Raw genomic sequence first — 20340 nt, forward strand, 5'->3', positions numbered from 1 at the left:
CCATCAGAGCAAAACATTTCATTTTATAGGTCAATATGAACAATTTTCTAAAATATTATTTCAAATAAATGATGTCATTCATTAAATAATCATTTTGTAAATAACAACAGAGAATAAGCACCAAGCTAAACACGCTTCCATTGGCAGTTATATTGCCTCAATATAAAAGCGATTTCAGAGAAAGACCTACCTGGCTGAGTTTTTCCATATGTGCCACCAAAAGGGGAAAACGATGAACTAATGTTGAGTCGTTCTCCGTGCTAACCTGTTTAACAATTGATCGTAGTAGTACTTCTCCATCATATGCAATCGGGAAGATGGAAGTCAGCTTAACAGACGTATGACACAGAGCTGACATAACAGCAGCAAGGAGTCGGCTACTTGATGTCTTGAAGTTTGCTTCTTGGATATCCTTTTAAAAACAAAAATATGCCCCCCACCAAAAAATACTGCCATCAGTATAATCTAAGTTTCTGAATATACAAAAGGTAAACAATCTTTTAAATTATACCAAAATTTTCTGTCATTCAGCCATTTAAATTGTCTTGTTATAGAATAATACTAGATCAATACATTAAAAAACAACTGTTTAAGTTACTATTCAATGAAGATGAAAAATTAAGTCTGGTCAAGAAAAATCAGCATCCTGTCCTCTAGTAAATGAGCATTTTTATATTTTCATATCCTCACAATCACAGTACTCTCTAGCACTGTTTCAAAGGGAAATGTCAAAAAGGCCCCAATTAGAATATACCTAAGGCATTTTCAATGAAGACTGAGACTATTTTTCTCAAATAATAAATGATGCAAATTATAATTTCATGCTGCTATAACCACACTTCACTAAGGTCACAAAATTACATTATCACATTCCATAATTTATCAAAAAAATTAGTAGCATACTTATAAAATTTTATAACAAAGCATTAAAACCACCATAGGATATCCTAATTCACAAAAGTTGTGTACACATTAGCTAGTTCTTCAAACATCTGTGTTACAAAGTTAAGCATAAAAGCAGAGTAAAATTCCATATGTTAAACCAAAATTTACTAAGCCTAGCTTGATCTGTAGCAAAGAAGAAAAGAACACATGAGACTGTGAAGGTTCACAGTGAGAGAGTAGTTAAGTTGTGCACTAGTCCAGGCAATAATCTTGCCCCTGGAAATTGAGTGGTAAAATACACTACCCTGCTACATGAATGCAGAGTTGCCTGGGATGCACTGGTGATGACAACGAATTTTTCACGAGGCAGGGAGGGGAGGCCTAGGACTTCCAGTGTACCGCTGAATAAAAGTGGTAAGAATTGATGCCGTGAATCTTGTTTCCAAACGTAGGGGCACATGCAGATTTCAACATTCGAATTTCACCAGTAAGTGGGGTGTTGTTAGCTATAGATTTTTTTTTGTAAATATCTTTTTATCAGATTTAGGAGTTTCCTTATATCCTACTTTCCTGAGAAGTTTTCATCATCGAATAACTGCTAGTTTCATCAACCATTGTTTCTGTAGCTATTGAGGGAATCATCAATTTGCCCTCTTTTTTCAGTTAACATGGTAAATTACATCAGCATTTCTAAGATAAATCCCACTTGGTCATGATATATTATTTACACTTTCAATTTGGTTTGGTAATATTTTTAAGAGCTTCTATGTTTCTAAGTGATATTCATCTGTAACTTTTTCTTGTAGTATCTAAGTTAGGTTTTGGTACAGGATAAGGCTAACCTCATAAAATTAGTTGAGAAGTGTTGTCTCCTATATTTTCCAAAAGAGTTTGTAAAAAGTTGACATTATGTCTTTCTTAAATGTTTAACAATTCATAAATGACAATATTTGGACTTGAAATTTTCCTTGTAGTAAAGTTTTTGATAATTTTTAAATGGATATGAGGCAATTCAGATTTTTCTATTATTGTGTTTTGATAAAGTTTTATTTGTCGTCTGCGGTGATAGTCCCTATTTCACTTCATTTCTTTTCTTTTTTTTTTTTTTTTTGAGCCAGAGTCTCACTCTGTCACCCAGGCTGTAGTGCAGTGGCACAATCTGGCCTCACTGCAACTTTCACCTCCTGTGTTCAAGCGATTCTCATGCCTCAGCCTCCTGAGTAGCTAGGATTACAGCTGTGCGCCACCATGGCTGGCTAATTTTTGTATTTTTGGTAGAGACACGGTTTTGCCATGTTGGCCAAGCTGGTCTTGAACTCTTGATCTCAAGTGATCTACCTGTTTGAGCCTCCCACAGTGTTGGGATTACAAGCATGAGTCATCGTGCCCGGCCAACCCTATTTCATTTCTGATTATAGTATTTCATGATTTTTTCTTTTGATGTTCTCTCACAATCAGATTTGCTAGGAGCTTACCAATTTTTTTTTTTCAAAAAGCCAACTTTTAGCTGTGTTAATTTTCTCTATTTTCTATTTCATTGATTTCTGCTCTTATCTTTATTATTTCCTTCCTTCTTCTAACTTCAGGTTTGATTTGGTTTTCCTTCTAGATTATTTACATAGAAACTTCGTTCACTGACTTTAAACCTTTCCTTTTCATATAAGCATTTAATGGTAAAAAGGTCTCTTTTAAGCTGGGCTTTAGCTAAATCCCACAAATTCTGATGTTGTATTTTTATTTTCCTATGTCAAATATTTTTAAATTTCCTTTATAACATCTTTGATCAACTGCTTACTTATAAGTCATTTTCCAAATATTTGGTGCTTTTCTTGATATCTTTTGCTATTGAGTTTTACTTTAATTCTACATCCTAGTTTATAAATGTCAGTGAGACCAAGGTGGTTGATAGTACTGTCCAAATCTGTATCACTTATTTTTTGGCCTAGTTCCTCTATTACTTACTGAAAGAGGAGTGCTGAAGTCCCCAGCTGTCAATATGAATCTATTTCTCCCTGCAGTTCTGTCAGTATTTGGCCCAAGGTGCCGTGAAACTCTGTGACTTGGTGCATAAGCATTTACGGATGTTATAGCTTCCCCATGAATGAATGAACAATGCTAGTATGCCAGTTCCCTCAGCTCTCTCTCCTTGTTCTTACAGATGAGGGTGGCAGGGGTCTCCTGGTGCTATCCCTGCTCTCACCTGGTCACTACTGTTCTTTTCCTCTCTCCCTCTCTCAAAATCACTCAGTCCAATTCAAAGACCAATCAGCTACTGTACAATGTACCTACCAATTTTATAACTAAAAGATGATGAGGTAGATTTAAAAAATTTTAAACTTTGCTTATGTAAGTCATGTATACCAAATGATTTCCTAATTTATCTTTTATGCAAGTCAAGAAGATAGGGTGCCCAGGCGCGGTGGCTCACACCTGTAATCCCAGCACTTTGGGAGGCCGAGGCAGGTAGATCACGAGGTCAGGAGTTCAAGACCAGCCTGGCCAAGATGGTGAAACCCCATCTCTACTAAAAATACAAAAATTAGCTGGGCATGGTGGCAGACACCTGTAATCCCAACTACTCGGGAGACTGAGGCAGAGAACTGCTTGTACCTGGGAAGTGGAGGTTGCAGTACACCGAGATCGTGCCACTGCACTCTAGCCTGGGCGACAGAGTGAGACTCCATCTCAAAAAAACAAAAAGAAGATAGGGCAACTGCAATTTATTTTCTTGAAGAGTATTAAGCAATATATCAGATTTTCAACTAACATTTTACAAACTTAAATTACCTGATCCAAACAATTCAGCAGATCACAAAGGCAAGCCCACTGTAAGGCAGGAGTTGGGTAGAAAGAATGAAAGCAGGCAGTGAAAGTATTATGACACTCCTGAAGGACAGCTTCTAGGAGACTCAAGGGTTGACTGAGATATCCTTGAGGATCATTATCCAATTTCACCATGCAGTGATCAACTCCTTCTGATAAAATTTTTCTTAACAAAGTTCTGGTTTTTCCAATACACTCTGCTAATTTGCTTGTTTCTTCTACAACTGCCTTTCCTGTAGCTTTAAGGGGAAAAAAGCAGATTGGTAATTAAGCAAAATATTAAATATGAATGAAAACAACAAATATAGTTCAATTATTCCCTATATAGCTAAATATCACAAGTATGCAAATCTTAGAAATGAAACAATTTAGAGATTAAGTGTAGTCCCAAATTATTTTTTAATCTAAGTGGGGGGGAGAAAAACCCAGTTTCAGCATTTAAGTCCAAATTACTTGCGCAAAATATTTCTATTTGACACAATTTGTTTAAAATTAAACTTTATTAGATTATTTAATTTTGGCCCACAATTACTTTTTGTTATCAGAATGTCATGTAATCTATTTTATTCTTTATAAGGAAATACATAAGCATCATAGGAAGCTGACTTTGTCCTCTCATGTTAGAAGCAGCTTAAAGGCAGCTGGGGATCATAAAATTTCAGTTATCTCAAAGTAAATCTTCTCAGTGTCTCTAATGTTTTTTTTCCCTACAATCATCTAAAAGAATGCATCATACCTGACACTGGGTAAATTTCACAGGTATAGACACGCAATAACCTCAGACAACAGGTACCCACAAAGCGTAGTCTCTCTAAATCTAGAAGTGTAGCTGTGAACTGGAATCCTTTTAATCCTCTAAGTTCTTCAACTCCTAAGACTAAGGTGGTCCAGCTCCAGTGAAGAATACTCAACAATGACTCAAAACATTCCTAATCCAGAATATGGAAAAACAGACAACAATTAATTCAAATGATACCATAAACTGAATCAAATGGTAAGGCAATGGTAGACAACTTCAAAACTTTCTCTTGAACTTTTCTACTGAGATTTTACTTGAATTTTTTAACTGAGCCCAAATAATAGACACTTTTATAGTTCATTTATTAAATTACCCTTAACAGTAACTTGGAAGTTTGTTACAAAAAAGGTAAAGCAGTTAAGCATTTGCAAAAACAACATTCTTCAATATTTATCTATTTAAAAATACATTTTTTCAGTTTTCCTGCTAACAAGCCATCTAGCTTATGTAAACAAGGGAAAAATGACAAACACTTTTAAAAGAATCCATGTTTACTTGAAAGAAAAATTAAGCTCTGTACAGACACTGTAATAAAAAATTAAATAAGAGTTTTAGTATTAGTATCAAATAAACATGTCTATATATTAAAATTTACAATACAAACTATAGTCAATTCTTGATAAACATATTAACAGAAGATAAAAAATTGACTAGAAAATACTAAAAAATTCCTATTTTAAAAATTTAAAATTCTAGAATATGAGTTTAAGTTGGTAGGCTTTCTTTGCAGTTCTAGCTAGTCTTCCGGTTTTATCATGGTTACATAATGACAGGTACTCATGAATCTCAAAGCAGAGCACTTACTGCCCCATTCCCACCAAATCCCAGACCACCTGAAAATGAGCGTATAGATTCAATTATTATTATTATTATTTTTGAGATAGAGTCTTCCTCTATCATCCAGGCTGGAATGCAATGATGTGATCATGGCTCACTGCAGCCTCAACCTCCTGGATTCAAGCTATCCTCCCACCACCTCAGCCTCCCGAGCAGCTGGGACTACAGGTGTGCACCACTACCATACCCAGCTAATTTTTAAGTTTTTGTAGATGGAGGTCTCACTTTATTACCCTGGCTGGTCTTGAACTCCTGAGTTCAAGCAATCCTCCTGCCTCGGCCTCCCAAAGTGCTGAGATTATAGGAGTGAGCCACTGGGCTCAGCCCTACAGTTTACTTTTTAAAGTAATGCGTGAATATAAAGTCTACAATTACCTAATGGCCACAAAACCACGTAACTACAGAGGGGTTACCAAGCACAGAAAAATGAGATAACTAAAGAAAGCATAACAGAGTTAAAGATCCTTATTTGAATCAAAAGATACCAAACTCAATACTAAATTGGCAAGAAGCCAAAGTTCTCATAGTCTCTTATTCAAAGCATACGCTCTACAAATTGCCATGGCTCTTTTGGGTGGTCAACTTGAGAGACTATAACAAAATTTAAATGGGCACATTTCCAGAAGAAGTATGCACATAAGTACACAGGTACGTAAAGATACATGTGTATAGATGCTCATGAAGGAAGATGTAATAGTACAAGATGAGAATCAAAGTGGTTCTTTGATAGAAATCGGGTTGAATAAATTAGAATACAGTAATACCATTCTATGGGATTCTACACAAATGGAAAAGATTGAGAGAGCCAAATGTACTGCCAGGAAAGGATATCCATGATGTATAATATGAAATTTTCTAAAAAAGATGAAAACTGTAAGTATTATAAGAAACAAACAAGAATGTTGTAGAGCATACTGTATTTGGTACATACTAACAAGTTTGTTTGCATATAAAAATGGCCTGGGAAGATATATGCCAAAATGTAAATAGTAGGTATATACGGTGATAATGGGAATGTGAGAAAAACTTTCATCTACTTTTAGCATACTTTTATCCGGACTTTTATCTCATTCCTACCAGGGATATATATCAACTTCGTAGGTTAAAAAATATAATTTGAAGGGGAAAGAAATATTCTTCCTATGCATTTTACTAATATAAAATACTAGTAGCTACATTAATAAATCACATTCAGATGGTGCCTTATTGTTCCAAAAACATTTTATACCTCTTATTTCATTAGAAATTCATAATGCTATAATGTAATTTACTTAGATAACATACATAAGAATCCTCAATTAGTAAATGAAAGATCAAGACCTTAATTTATACTTCCTTTCATTTACATCATGTTGAGTATCCATTCTGCACTGTTAACTTCAATGGCTCTGTGCTTCTTCAAGAATACAAGGCGGATGGTTAAACAAACTTCCTAGATATGCAACTCTTCCACCTAGTTCCTCAAGTAGTATTAACACTTTTTTGGGCCAGCACCAAAAAAGTTCCTTCATTTTCTAATTCATTCAGCATATGCATTCATATATGTGATTTATTAGAAAAGCAACCAGTTATTTCAAAAACAGCTAGGCCAATTCATCTGGTCATGTTAAAATCATAGGCAATATCTCCATTATTCTATGATTTAAAGTATACATTATCTGTGGTCTAGAATATAAATGCTAATACAAAACCAAATCTGAGTTTATAAATCTACGCTGAGATAAACTTAGAAGAGCAGCTGAACTCTAAAAATCAAAATGTATCTGAGAACTGAAGAGAAAAGCTGAAATTAAAAAAAAATGGCTTACCACTGAGACAGTTCTTGCAAATGACCTCTTTAAAATGTGTACTGGTTCACTGGTTTGCTGTTTGCCTTTTGAAGCACTGCCATCACTGGTTGGAAGTCTAAAGGTAGTAGCCACACATTAAATTATGTTGGGAAGTCCAATGACATTTTTTCCTTTTAAAGTATATTATACATTTTTGAATGGGAAAATAATTATATACTTAAAAATTTTTTTGCTATGTAGAATGCCAATACAGGGTTTTTTTGAAACATTTTTCCAAGCTAAACAAAGTTTTGAGCGTATGGGCATTTCCTTTAAATCTTACCTTTGTAAGACTGAGTAGTAGAGGCTTCTTCCTCTTATTAGAGAACACATATAACTTATATAGTATATAACTTATAACTTATTAGAGAACACATATAACTTATATATATATAACTTATGTTCTCTAGTAATGCCACTGTTAATGCTATTAAAAAGTTATTCAACCAGTAGTACCCAAGAGTAGTCCAATGCAACTTGTTATGTTCATAAAGCTACATATTACAAGCAGTAACTATAACAGATTGCACATAGCATAAAAACCAAACAAAAATCCCTTTTGGGGAAAAATAAGGTTCAAAACCGTCTAGATTCACTAAGTGATTACCAGAAAGAAAGACAGGGAGATAGAATCACTGTTCTAGAGTATTTTCTTTGATTATTTACTACTTAATGAATGATAACATTTTTTAGCGAGGGTTTATATCCATTTGAATTCTTTATTCTATAAGTATTTCAGCAGTCTAGAAAAAGATAAGACACACACATAGGCATATGCCTCTATACATGTCTAAATTATTTTAAGTTAAAGTTTTAAAATAATGTTAGAAACATAGTAAATATTATTATATGAACAAATTACTATTTGGTATTTCAATTAAAGGTGAAAATTTATCAACAGTAGGGGATTTTCCAATTCATTACATCACCAAATGAACAGGGAACATAAGACTACAGTACATCAGTCAGGCCTACATCTATAGCCCTGCCCATCTTCCCTGAAATTTCACTTCTCTAAGGCAAATTTTATTCTTTTATAAAATTCGAAATTGGTAAGAAAATCAATATATTTAAAATGGGCAAAAAAAAACCATTTTTTTTTAAAAAGGTCAGTAAAATGCTGTTATTGGTATAAAACAGATAATCTGAGTAATCAGGCAAAGTTTAAAATAAAGCCTGATGTGGAAAATGTTTAAAAATATGCAAAATATTAACTAAATATTTTTGTTAAATATATTTATAGTTCTACCAGCATATTATAAATTTGCTGAATGCTTCAAATAATTTATCCCTATTATGCCATATATTTTGTAATGATTCTACTTTATTATAGCAAAATAAACTGTACTAATTAAGTATAAATATGCTAAATACCTGTATAATAACTGAGGTATCTGACCAGCATTAACATCTGTACCATTATTTGATTTCTTTGAACTCTTGAACTGGAAAACAACCCTAAGAAGAGAAAACAATGATACCAAAAACCACATGATCCAAGAGTCATTACAGGAAATAAGAAATTTAAGAAACATGTTTTCAAATTTTATGTCAATGAAAATGATTCACTCTTTTAAGTAAAGAAAAAGCAAAAAGGTATTTTCTAGACATTCATTCTAGCTCTGAATGGGTTAATCAGTAAAATGAAGGAACTGAACCTGATCAGAACTCCTAATGAGTAGCTGTCCTGTCCTCCTTCCTCTCCAACTCAGCTGTAACCACAGCAGTAAACGTTTACAATTTCTACTTACAAGTAGTAGTAGTATCATATCTGCTTGACTAGCTGCATGATAAGCTTTAGTCTCAGAGTGCCATGACATTCCAAGTCTGAATGAACTAAGAAAATCATACAGTCCAGGGTCAAAATAGTCTTTCAGTTCTAAATATATTCTTAAGTTGAAGGGATGCACACAACAACAGATTTGATTTTTCTACAGCAGTATCCCTGAATACTCAGCAACATGAAATTCACCTCACGAATAAGTCAATTTCTTTTTTAGTCAGCTTTGTTATGAATTGACTGGCACTGAAATATATACTGTTATATAATTTCAACTGATTTCAAATAGTTTATGCTCAGGAGTAATAAAGAATAAATTGAATTTATCTTACAAATGATAGTCCTTTAGAATACATAAATCATAGTAATAGAATATTTAAAATGTTGGATTTAGAGTCAAAATATTCTAGGTATGGATTTGGTTCTGCCACATAGTAACCATATGACTCTCAGCAAATAGCAAATAACTTCACCTTTTTATTTCTCTAGTCCTTGGAGTATAAAAAGGGGCTAATAACTGCTTCACAAAGCTAGTGAGGACATCAAATCAGGTAATACATAAGAAAGTGTTGTACAAACTGAAAAGTACTCTATACATGAAAGTTATTTCAAAACAGCAAAATTTTCCCTACATTTTGCTAAAATAATACACATTGCTGAAACTCTGAAATTTTAAACTGTTTTCTCATGCACCACCAAATGTAGTATCACATATCTACTTCTTTTTTATGGTTCCAAACACCTCATTTTCCTTGTCACCCTCCTCTACATAATTTCTAATTTGGTAGTCAAGCTCATAAACAATGTAATACCCAGAAATATATACAAATACCATCTGACAAGAGCCAAGTACAGTGGTCTTATTATCTCCTTGTTCTGTCTCAATCTTAATTTGGCATGAGGTTACATGAATTTAATTTTTAGCAATTATATTATGCTCTACTCTTCCTAAGCTTTTAAATTCTGCTGAAAGTCCTTTAAGCTTTCAAAACAGTATTCCACTGACAAAAATAAGAATCGCTTAAGTAACACCTGGGCATTTACTTACCCATCATCTGTGGTAATAGACGCCTGTCCATGAGATCCACAGTCACTGCTAGGTCCTGACACTCGGGCCCATGCTACATACCACCACCCAGCTTGCAGGAGAACAGGCTCATCAAACATCATTGCATATTTTTCTCTGAGAAAAAATTAGTGAGTCAAAGACAATGTTTTTGTATTTCTCTGTTACATACATTTATTTTTTCAAAATCCCTTATAAACAAAAACATGAAACTAACTGAATTATAAAATTCTTATAAACCAACATAAAAAACACTCTATTTTAAGAAGTCTGAAAGAGAACACAAGCAAACAACAGATTATCTGTGTTATTTCTTTCTCCTCTTCTCGAATTCTACAATATCCTTAAATCTTATATAACTTTCATATTAAAATAAGGTAGAATGTTTTAAACTGATGTTAAAAAACATGCAAATTTTGTCTGGGCGCAGTGGCTCACGCCTGCAATCTCAGCACTTTGGGAAGCTGAAACGGGTCAATCATGAGATCAGGAGATCAAGACCATCCTGGCTAATATGATGAAACCCTGTCTCTACTAAAAATACAAAAAAAAAAATTAGCCAAGTGTGGTGGCATGCACCTGTAGTTCCAGCTACTTGGGAGGCTGAGGCAGGAGAATTCGCTTGAACCTGGGAGGTGGAGGTTGCAGCGAGCCAAGATTGCGCCACTGCACTCTAGCCTGGGTGACAGAGTGAGACTTCGTCTCAGAAAAAAAAAAAAGCAAATTTTGCTATAAAATAAAAATCTGAACTTTAGTTTTAAAGCTCATTCATTCAGCTAAATAGTTTTGAGAGGCAGCGTGTTAAGAAAATGGCCCTGGAGTCAGGCGGCCTGAGTTCAAGGCCCAGCTTTGTGACTTGCTAGCAGGGCAACTCGGGGCAAGTTACTAAAACTGGGGTGAAAATAATGTCTAGCTCAAAGGGTTGTCCTGAACATTGAGTTAAGTCGGATAGGTATTTGGAGTCTGTCACAGGATATCTACACAAAAAAGTTATTAATTTAGAAGGAGAGAAAAATACAATAAGTAAGGGCATCTTCTAAAGGGCATAAGCAAGTTACAAAGTTCTAGGTAACAGAGTGGATGTAATGTTTACTGGCTGTACCTGGAATTAAGAGAAGGATAAAGGGCATTTAAAGAAGATGGAGAATATCATGAAAAAATCTGTAGAGGTATTGAAGTACAAAAGTCAGGAAATGGCAAGGTGTTGTATTTCATTAACGCATTAAGATAGCTATAGAAGAATAGAAGGTAGAAAGTCAAAAACAATGCTGGGTGTTAACGGAAATACTTCAGTACTCCCAATGCCTTAGGAATCTGGGCTTTGTACACAAGCAAATGCAGAAACCCTAGATGATTCTCTATAAATGAAACTGTGCTTTATATTTTTGACTCATAATCATATGCTCAAAAACAAATGGCGGCCAGGCGCAGTGGCTCATGCCTGTAAACCCAGCACTTTGGGAGGCCAAGGCAGGCAGATCACTTGAGGTAAGGAGTTCAAGACCAGCCTGGCTAGCATGGTGAAAAAGCCCATCTCTACTAAAAATACAAAAATTAACTGGGCTTGGTGGCATGCAACCTCTCAGCGACTAGAGAGATGGAGGCATGAGAATTACTTAAACCTGGGAGGCAGAGGTTGCAATGAGTTGAGATCACAGCATTGCACTCCAGCCTGGGTGGTGGAATGAGACTTTGTCTCAAAAATAAATAAATAAATACAGCAAATGATAATAATACCTTAAGGCTTTGGTAAAAATTAATCAATTAACTTTCTTGAAATTTTCCCTAATATTCATTTGTATAAAACATTAAAGATTACTAAAAAAAATCTTCTGATATTAGTTAATGCCTAAGAAACAGTCCAAATTTTCTTTAGACTTACTCTTTTGTTTTCAAAAGTATGTATCTTATACAAGCAGTCAGTATATTATAATCATCCTTGTTTCTGAAAATATACATTTTCACTAGCCAAAAACCTACAAGGTTTTCTTAACATAATTATTGTTGGGAAACATAGCATATTATGACTACTATGAAGCTCAGTTTATAATTTTTCTTATCATAATATTCCCTGCTTCAAACCAGGGAACATTAATCATAAGATAATACTGAGATAATTCTTAGGGTTACATAAAGAGGGCTGATATAAAGTGTAAGTCTCTTACTTAATGAACCTTCATAAATAAACATACTAATTTTGATAAATTCCCAAAAAGTTTCAGTAAAGCTGGTCACCTCCCTAAGTGTGTTATTATCAAGTATATCATACTGGCATGATGTCAGGATACATCTGAATTATGGCCAAATATAACCACTTGACACTAATTATTTATTACCTGTAATGTCAGGAGTAATAAATAACTGCACTATCACTAGAACACTAGCAAACTAGGTGTTCTGTAAGAGATTCATGAAAGTAAAGGTGTGTAAAATATATGCATATTTCTATTTTTATCTTCAAGTTTGAAACAGTTGAATTAACTTATGAAATAAATTTATGAAGTATATTGGTTTAAATGCAACATTTTTGAAAGCAATACTTACACTGCTTAATATATAATTTAATTTCTCAAGCATCTGATATTCATAGCAGATTATTCAAAACTTCCTTTTAAAGTTATGTATATTCATTTATAATAAATTTTTAAGTACCCAAGAGTTACCATGAATAATGCACAAATTATTTACCTAGCAGCACAGTCATAAGCCAATACATCAGTCTCTGCAAGAAGGTCACCATCAGTTTCATGATCTCCTCCATCAGGACCCAATTCAAACAGCTAAGGGGAGAGAAAATCATTTATATAAATCAGCTATACAAAGCTGAGGAACAATGTGTTCATAATTTCGTGCATGTTCCATGTATGCCGGACCATACCAAATGTAAAAATCAGAGTACCTACTTTTTTAACATTATTAGGGGAAATACATAAACATATGTATTTAAATTAGGAAACAAGGTTTTATGGCCTACATTAACCTCTGTTTTCCTAATTTATATATTCATCTATTCATATCAAATGCTCCAAATACTTCTATACGAGTTTTGAACCTGATATAAGCATCTGAAAAAGGTGAGAGAATGCAACCAAAAATTTTTACCTAAGAGAGTTTGTAAATGAGGTAGAGTCTTGTTTCATTGCTTACTAGCTCTGAGATTCTGGGACCTAGTTTCCTCATCCATAGAAGGTGGGTGGACACTAATAGTTTCCTCCTCACAGTACTTTTAAAAATTAAGTGAATACTGTAGAATTCTTTAAAAAAAAAAAGGATAGAATAATATTAGCTTCAGAGACAAAAAGAAGAGCAGTGTAAGAATCCTTAAAAACAATAGGTAACAAAATATAGTTCAAAGTAATATGGCAAGAAAAAAAGATGAAAAAAGCACGAAAAAAATGGCTCTTAAAGTGGGGAAGATCCTCTGGGGTAAGAAAAAAATATATATCCAATAGGAAAAGGTTAAAAATTAAGAGAAAATAAGAATTATAAGAAAGAGGTCTTTTTAAAAAATGCCTGTTTTAAAAAAACAAAAACCTTTTCCTCTGGATAATTACAGCAGATGAATTGCAAGAGAGGTAGATAAAGATTAAAATGAATTAAAATTTACTGGACAGGTACTGTGCTAGGTGTCTAAATTCTTAAATTATATGCTAGTGACTTAGAAATCTTTCTCCAGCTCAGATCTTACTCTCAACAGTAATTGGATTCCCTTCATCCCACTAGTTCTACACCCTCCTCCTGGCTTTTCTTTTCTGGTTAATGGTACTTTTATTCACCTAGTCATTCAGATAAAAAGTCTGAAATAGGCCGGGCCTGGTGGCTCACGCCTGTAATCCCAGCACTTTGGGAGGCTGAAGCAGGCAAATATATGAGGTCACATGAGACCAGCCTGGCCAACAAGGTGAAACCCTGTCTCTGCTAAAAATACAAAACTGAGCTGGACGTGGTGGCACATGCCTGCAGTCCCAGCTACTCGGGAGGCTGCGGTAGAAGAATCACTTGAACCCAGGAGGTGGAGGTTGCAATAAGGTGAGATGGCGTCACTGCACTCCAGTATGGGTGACCAAGAGAGACTCTGTCTCAAGAAAAAAAAAAAAAGCCTGAAATAATCCTTTTTCTATGTTTATCTGCCATTACTGTATTCTCTTATTGGTATCAAAGCTTTTCAATTCAACATATTCCCTATTGTTGGCTAGAATATTTCAAAGACAAATTAGGCTTAACTCCATTCTCTTCTTCTTCTAACCCATGTTCCACAAAGTTGAGGGTTTTTGCATTTGTTTCATGATCCTTAGTACGCTTATAAAAATGATTATCTAATCAGAAAACTTTCTTAATCTAAAATTATTCCTTGGTTTCTCATCTCCTCCACAGCATGCTATGAAGGTTCCTAATAATTTCCCCCTAACCTGGCTCCCCTATTTACATTAAACAAATATTTCTGAACACATACTGTATGCCAAGCACAGTTCTAGAAATTGGACATAAAGGGATAAATATTACAAAGAATTGGGGGCTAGTGGGAGTAAGTTTATGGTTGGGAATCAAATTTACAGTTTTAAATAGGCTTACCAAGGAATGAAGCTCTGAAGGCAATGAGGAAGTGGGCTATGTAGGTGTTGAAGTGAAGAGAGCGGTAGTTAAGAGGAAACAGCAAGTGAAGAGGTACTGAGATTTGACCGTACCTAGAATGCTCGAGAAATAATAAGCAGGCCAGTGTCATAGGATTAGAGTAAAACAACTAGTAGAACAAAAGGTCAGAGAGGTGATGACAGCCAGTTCTTATGGGGACTTTGCAGGTCCTTCTAAGGCCTTTGATTCTCATTCTAACATAGGAAGACACTACAGGATTCTAAAGAGACTATGATGCAATCTCTTGTACATTTTAAGAGAATCACTCTGCTGCACTGAGAACGGAATAAATGGGGTGAGGACAGACACAGCACACAAGCTGGGAGGCTACTTTTACAATCCTGATGAGAATGGCTGTGGCATGGGCCAATCTGATACCAGTGGCAGTTTTCAGAAGTGGTTAGATTCTGGATTAATTTTGAAAGTAGAACCAACAATATTTGCTGCTAAAGCAGATGTGTGTGAAAGAAAGAGTGGAATCAAGGATGACTCCAAGACTTTTGGCCTGAGCAAACAGGATAATGAAGTTAACTCCATGCTGAGTCAGTTAACTGGGATGGGGAAGAACATGAGGACAGCAGGTTTAGTCAGATCGTCAGAAGCACGGTATTGAGTATGTAACCTCCGAAATACCTATCAGACATTCACGTGGAGACACAGCATAGGCAGTTGTACACATGGGTTTAAAGTCAGAGAAGAGGTCTATACATTTAAAAGTCATCAGAGATAAAAGTCCATGAGGCTGGACCACTATGGGGAAAAGAATACTTTTAAAAGATGTCAAAACTGAGTTGTTGGCACTCCAACATTTAGAGGTCAGGAAGATGATGAGCAACCAGCAGATACTAAGAAGAGCAGTCAGTGGGACAGAAGGAAAATGACAGATGGTGTCCTGGGGGACAAAGGGAGAAAATATTTCAAAGAGAACTCAGTTGGGTTAAATTCAGCTGACTGGTTAAGGAAGATGAGAGCTGAGGCTTGACTACTGAATTTAGCAATACGAAAGTCAGCAGTGTCCTTAACAAGGGCAATGACAGTGGTGGGGCAAAAATCGGACTAGAGTAGGTTCAAATAGGAATGGTAAGAGAAAGAATGGAGACAGAAAGTATAGAAAGAATGTATGCACCTAAAGTAAAATAATTATTTAAAAAAAAAAAAAAGAAAGAAAGAATGTATACAGGGACTAGCTAGGTGGCTAGTCTAAGACAAATACCTTTGCCTAGGGTAGTGATAGAAGAGTCTTTTTTTTTTGTGGGGAAGAAACAGATAATGAGGCCTATCCAAAACATGTCTAGGTTTCTGGCCTATGTATCAAGCATATGGAGGGTGGCACTAATCACGAGAGAGAGATCAGTGGAACAGCATGAATTGAGTTGAGATATTATGACTGATAACTGATGGCCTTTAATGTATTTATATGGAAATGCATCAAAGAAGTCTGAGTTGGAGATATAAATTTGTGGATTATGGTATGCTGATGAGTATTAAAACTTTGGGCTTAGAATACTTATAAGAATATGTGAAGAAAGAGGGCCTTGAGCTGGTTTTTGAGGAACTCCTACTTTCAGTGGCCAGGTGGAAGGGAATGAACCTAAAAGAGATAGAAGAAACAAGAAACAACTAGAGGTATGAAAACAAAACAAAAAAATAAAGAAGGGCTTAACAAATGTATACCTTAGAAAGAGGTGAAGGGAGAAAAAAAAAAACCTGACTACTGTTGAAAGGCCTTAGTCCATTAATAGGATAACTGAATACAAAAGGCGAGATCATTTCCAGAGGATAGAAGGAGTGAGGTAGAATTTGAGGCTGAAAAAGAAAAACAGGGCTAATATAAAAACTACATTTATAGAAGGCCTCTATAATTCTATATACCACAATGTTTGAAAATAAGGTCCACTATGCTATTCACTATTCCAAATATAAAAAATCTCTTAGAGCTAGGAAAAAACATATTTTCCTAATAAGCTTATTAGACATGGTCAAGTATACATTGAGGTTGCTTTTCTAACTTGAGGATGAATCAAGACATCCTAAAATAATTTTGAAGCAGTTGCACTGAAATGAGCCAAAGACAATCTACCGTTTTTCTTATTATCAACATACATGTGCTATAAGAGTCCTTAATCATTATTCTACCACTATACTCCATTTAACTATAGGAGCTTTAAATGTTTATTCATCCTTATATTATCTGTTTTTTTTTAGCACACGTATTCTAACTATAATCAGAAACAAGCAAATATTTCTTTAAATTTGTCAGTGCTGGTTGGGTATCCATGGGGAGTGTCCTTGGAAACCATCATTATAAAGGAGTGTTAACATATTGATATCATTTTTAGATATTATTGAGAGAACTAAGAAAATACCTCCTGGATAGATGATATTTAACTGGGATTTTTTTGTGAAGCCTGCTATTGAAATTCAGGCAGAAATTACAGTTTTTTTATTTTAAGAGCAAAATTAGGTAATTTGAGAAGCAGAACATTCAAACTATCAGTGAATGTTCAAAGAATGAAAATATACTTTGCTCAGGATAATTGTTGGCCCTTTTAGACATGAATAGGTGTGATAAACATATGACTCTCAATGATTTTTAGTTTGTCTACCAGATGGAATCCTCCCCTAACACGATCTCTCACTCATCCCTGGTCTCCATTCCTGGGGTGAAGATGTCTGTTTACATAGTATTTGGAACTAAAAATGCTCAAACTTTTTAGCTACATCAAAATGTCCCTAAACAGCTGCACCTTGTCTGTCATTAAAATGGCTATAAAAAAGTAGCCACATAAAAAGGCACTGGTATTGCTAGAACTCCAGGAAGTTCCATACAAAAGACTGAGATAATAATAGCCTTTTTTCAGTTGTAAATTATTGAAAAATAATTTTCCTTTCATTTCCTCCCTTCTTAGTGAGTTATATTTAATGAGTTTCTTATTTAGTATTATTATCGTCAATTTTAGCAATGTTTCCTCTATCTTTAAAAAGAAGCATTAAAAACAAAATAAACCAAGTTTAAAAGAAAAAAATGAAACATTAAAATAATAAATTAAGACAAAATCAGTATCTTCAAACAAAAAAGGGCAACATTGTTGATGAACTTTACCTTAATTTTAGCAGTATATTCTCCTCTACCTCCAAACAGACCAAGACCACCAAGTAAAATATCAGTGTCGGCACTAAAACGTATAGCTTCTACTGAATGGGCAGAATAACCCCAGCCTCCTCCATGACCTAAATGATATAAATAATAATCTATGTTTTAAAATATCCACATATATTTCAGTTGTAAGACAATATTTCCTAAACCTAAGTATACATACTTTCAAACCTGTTTACCACACTATAATCTTCTTTAGAATAAACCTTCATTACTGCTTGAGTCTCTTCCTCTGTACTCGCAACACCCATTTTTAAGTCCTGCATAGCTGCCAAGGTATCAAGACAACCTAAAACAACAAATAAACAAAAATTAATTCCTTGAAATTAAAATGTCCTATGGTATTATTGATGACATAAAATGCTATAAGGGATATATTATAATAAACAAACTTGGAATGTTACTCCGAGCTTTAAACATCATTTCATGGAAGAATACTTAAAACCAATACAAATTCTCCCTTGTCTGATTAATGGTCATATTTAAACATGCTGTATGACAGCCTTTTACACAAAACTGGATCGCTGAAAAGTTGAAATCACTTAGCCTTTGAGTTCTTATAAGGTTCTTCCTTTTATGAAACTCTCCAAATTAGTTTGATCCTGAAAGTACTATTTGAGGAAGACACATTAGTGTCACATAACCTTAATCAACACTAGTTTTGGATTTCTACAATAGATACCAAAATGAAATTTGAGAAAAAAGAAACAAAGAGTTACATTTATGATCTAGTAATTATACTTAGGAATATGATTTCACAACTGCAAGTGCTAGGGCTTAAAATGAGTCTTTTTAAGGATCATTTTCAAAAACAACAAAATACATAGTTATGTGGAGTGATATAAAATCTCCAGCTACAGAATAAATATGTTGCAAAAGTACTATATCTCAAAGTAATTAAATGAGAATAAAGCTGATATGCTGTGGAAAACTGTTATATAAGAAGAGATGGAAGTGGTATATAAAATTAATTATATTTTATAAAATTTGATATTTAAAATAATATACTTAAACATATACTTTAATATTTTATCATACCTTTAAAAGTTTATACATTCACGTTGAGCAAACACATTATTTTTAAGGGTCTACCTCTGGGAAAATTAACTACTTGGGCATACATAAATCTTTCATGGTGTTGGTACAGGTCTCATGTATTGTTTTCCATGGAATTAGCCTCTTAGAGGAGTAACTTATTTTGTATATTATTATGTTTAACAAACAAGATAGAATTACATATAAATTTAAATATTCTAAATAATTAAAAATAAAAAACAAAACCCAGGACAGCACACATTAATGTGAATTAATGGTACATCAAATCGCAATCCTACCTAAAATGTGCAAAGCTGCATGAGATCGAGTAGTGAGTGCCCTTGATCCTGTTGGTAAGGCAAGTTCAGGACTTAGAATACTACATCTGGACTGCATGTCTGCTGCAGAGGGAAGTCTGGCATCAGCAACCACTGCATTGTAACACCACAGTTCTCTAGTATTTGGTCGAAACCTTTAAAGAAAAAGAATAATTACAGCACCTCAACATGGCTTTGTTTTTAAAAACGTCCTAAAACATAACTGATGATACAAAGAGAACAAATAATACAGTCGGCTTAAAGAGGAAAAATGTAGCTCATTATCTTCTAGATCTAAGCTAAACATACAAAAAAAAATTATATCACTAAAAGTGAAATAATTTGAAAATAGATTATAATAAATAATATAGCAACAGACTGTATAAAGTTTTGATACATACATATAAATATGATACTCAACAAATGCCCCATTAAAAACTTTAAAAGCAAAGGACAAATTGAAGAAAAATGAGAAGTGTATATGTGAGACAAAACTACAATATCCTCAAGAGTTAGAAACAATCAATCTATAGCAAAAATAGGCAAGGACAGGGAATGCTATTCTCAGAAAGGAAACACAGAATGGATGTGGCTGTTCGACCATATGAATAAAAAGTAAACACCAAAAGAACTATTAGGAACCCACAACGTCGTCATCATTCCATTTCTCTTAACTCTTTCATAACAAAAACTTCAAAAAGCTATCTCCACTTCCTGACCTCTTTTAGGGGTCAGGAAGTGGAGGATGCAAGCTGTTGTTTAATAAATATTGTCTGAGTTTTCCAAGGGAAAAAAGTTCTGATGATCTCTTTCACAGTAACATAAATATACTAAACACTACTGACTGCAGACTTTTAAAATAATTAAGATGGTAAATTTTACACTGTATTTTTACCACAATTTTAAGATTTTATATTATTTTTAAAAAGTACTTAAAATAGCATTTGGGAGAAAATAAATTATATGATAGTAGCTTCTATAATTAGTAGCATTAATATTATTGTATTATTGCTTTTGAGAAGTCCTGTTGATCTTATTGTTTAGGTGATCGTTCTTTTCTCTCTGGCTGCTTTTAAGATTTTCCCTTGGTCTTTAGTGTTCAACAGTTTCACTAACTCTTTTGATGGTAAACAATGGAAACACATGGTTTCTAATTATCTGTGGATCAAATTTCTTTTTG

General features: G+C 34.1%; 1 protein-coding gene across 22 annotated transcripts in view; it reads right to left on the reverse strand.

The window, feature by feature from the left end:
* MYCBP2 (MYC binding protein 2) overlaps positions 1-20340 on the reverse strand; it is a 274498-nt gene that overhangs the window by 130651 nt on the left and 123507 nt on the right. For all 22 annotated transcript variants that reach the window (XM_032277408.1, XM_032277409.1, XM_032277423.1 and 19 more), the window contains 10 exons: positions 19143-19315; positions 17972-18097; positions 17755-17882; positions 12708-12799; positions 10002-10136; positions 8548-8631; positions 7153-7249; positions 4445-4637; positions 3673-3947; positions 191-412 (listed from right to left, as the gene is read on the reverse strand). In XM_032277408.1, coding sequence (XP_032133299.1) covers positions 191-412; positions 3673-3947; positions 4445-4637; positions 7153-7249; positions 8548-8631; positions 10002-10136; positions 12708-12799; positions 17755-17882; positions 17972-18097; positions 19143-19315 — 1525 coding nt within the window. The remainder of the gene's footprint in view (positions 1-190; positions 413-3672; positions 3948-4444; positions 4638-7152; positions 7250-8547; positions 8632-10001; positions 10137-12707; positions 12800-17754; positions 17883-17971; positions 18098-19142; positions 19316-20340) is intronic.

Source organism: Sapajus apella, unplaced genomic scaffold (assembly GCF_009761245.1).
Source record: "Sapajus apella isolate SASKATOON/1434 unplaced genomic scaffold, GSC_monkey_1.0 scaffold9, whole genome shotgun sequence".
Taxonomy (NCBI): Eukaryota; Metazoa; Chordata; class Mammalia; order Primates; family Cebidae; genus Sapajus; species Sapajus apella.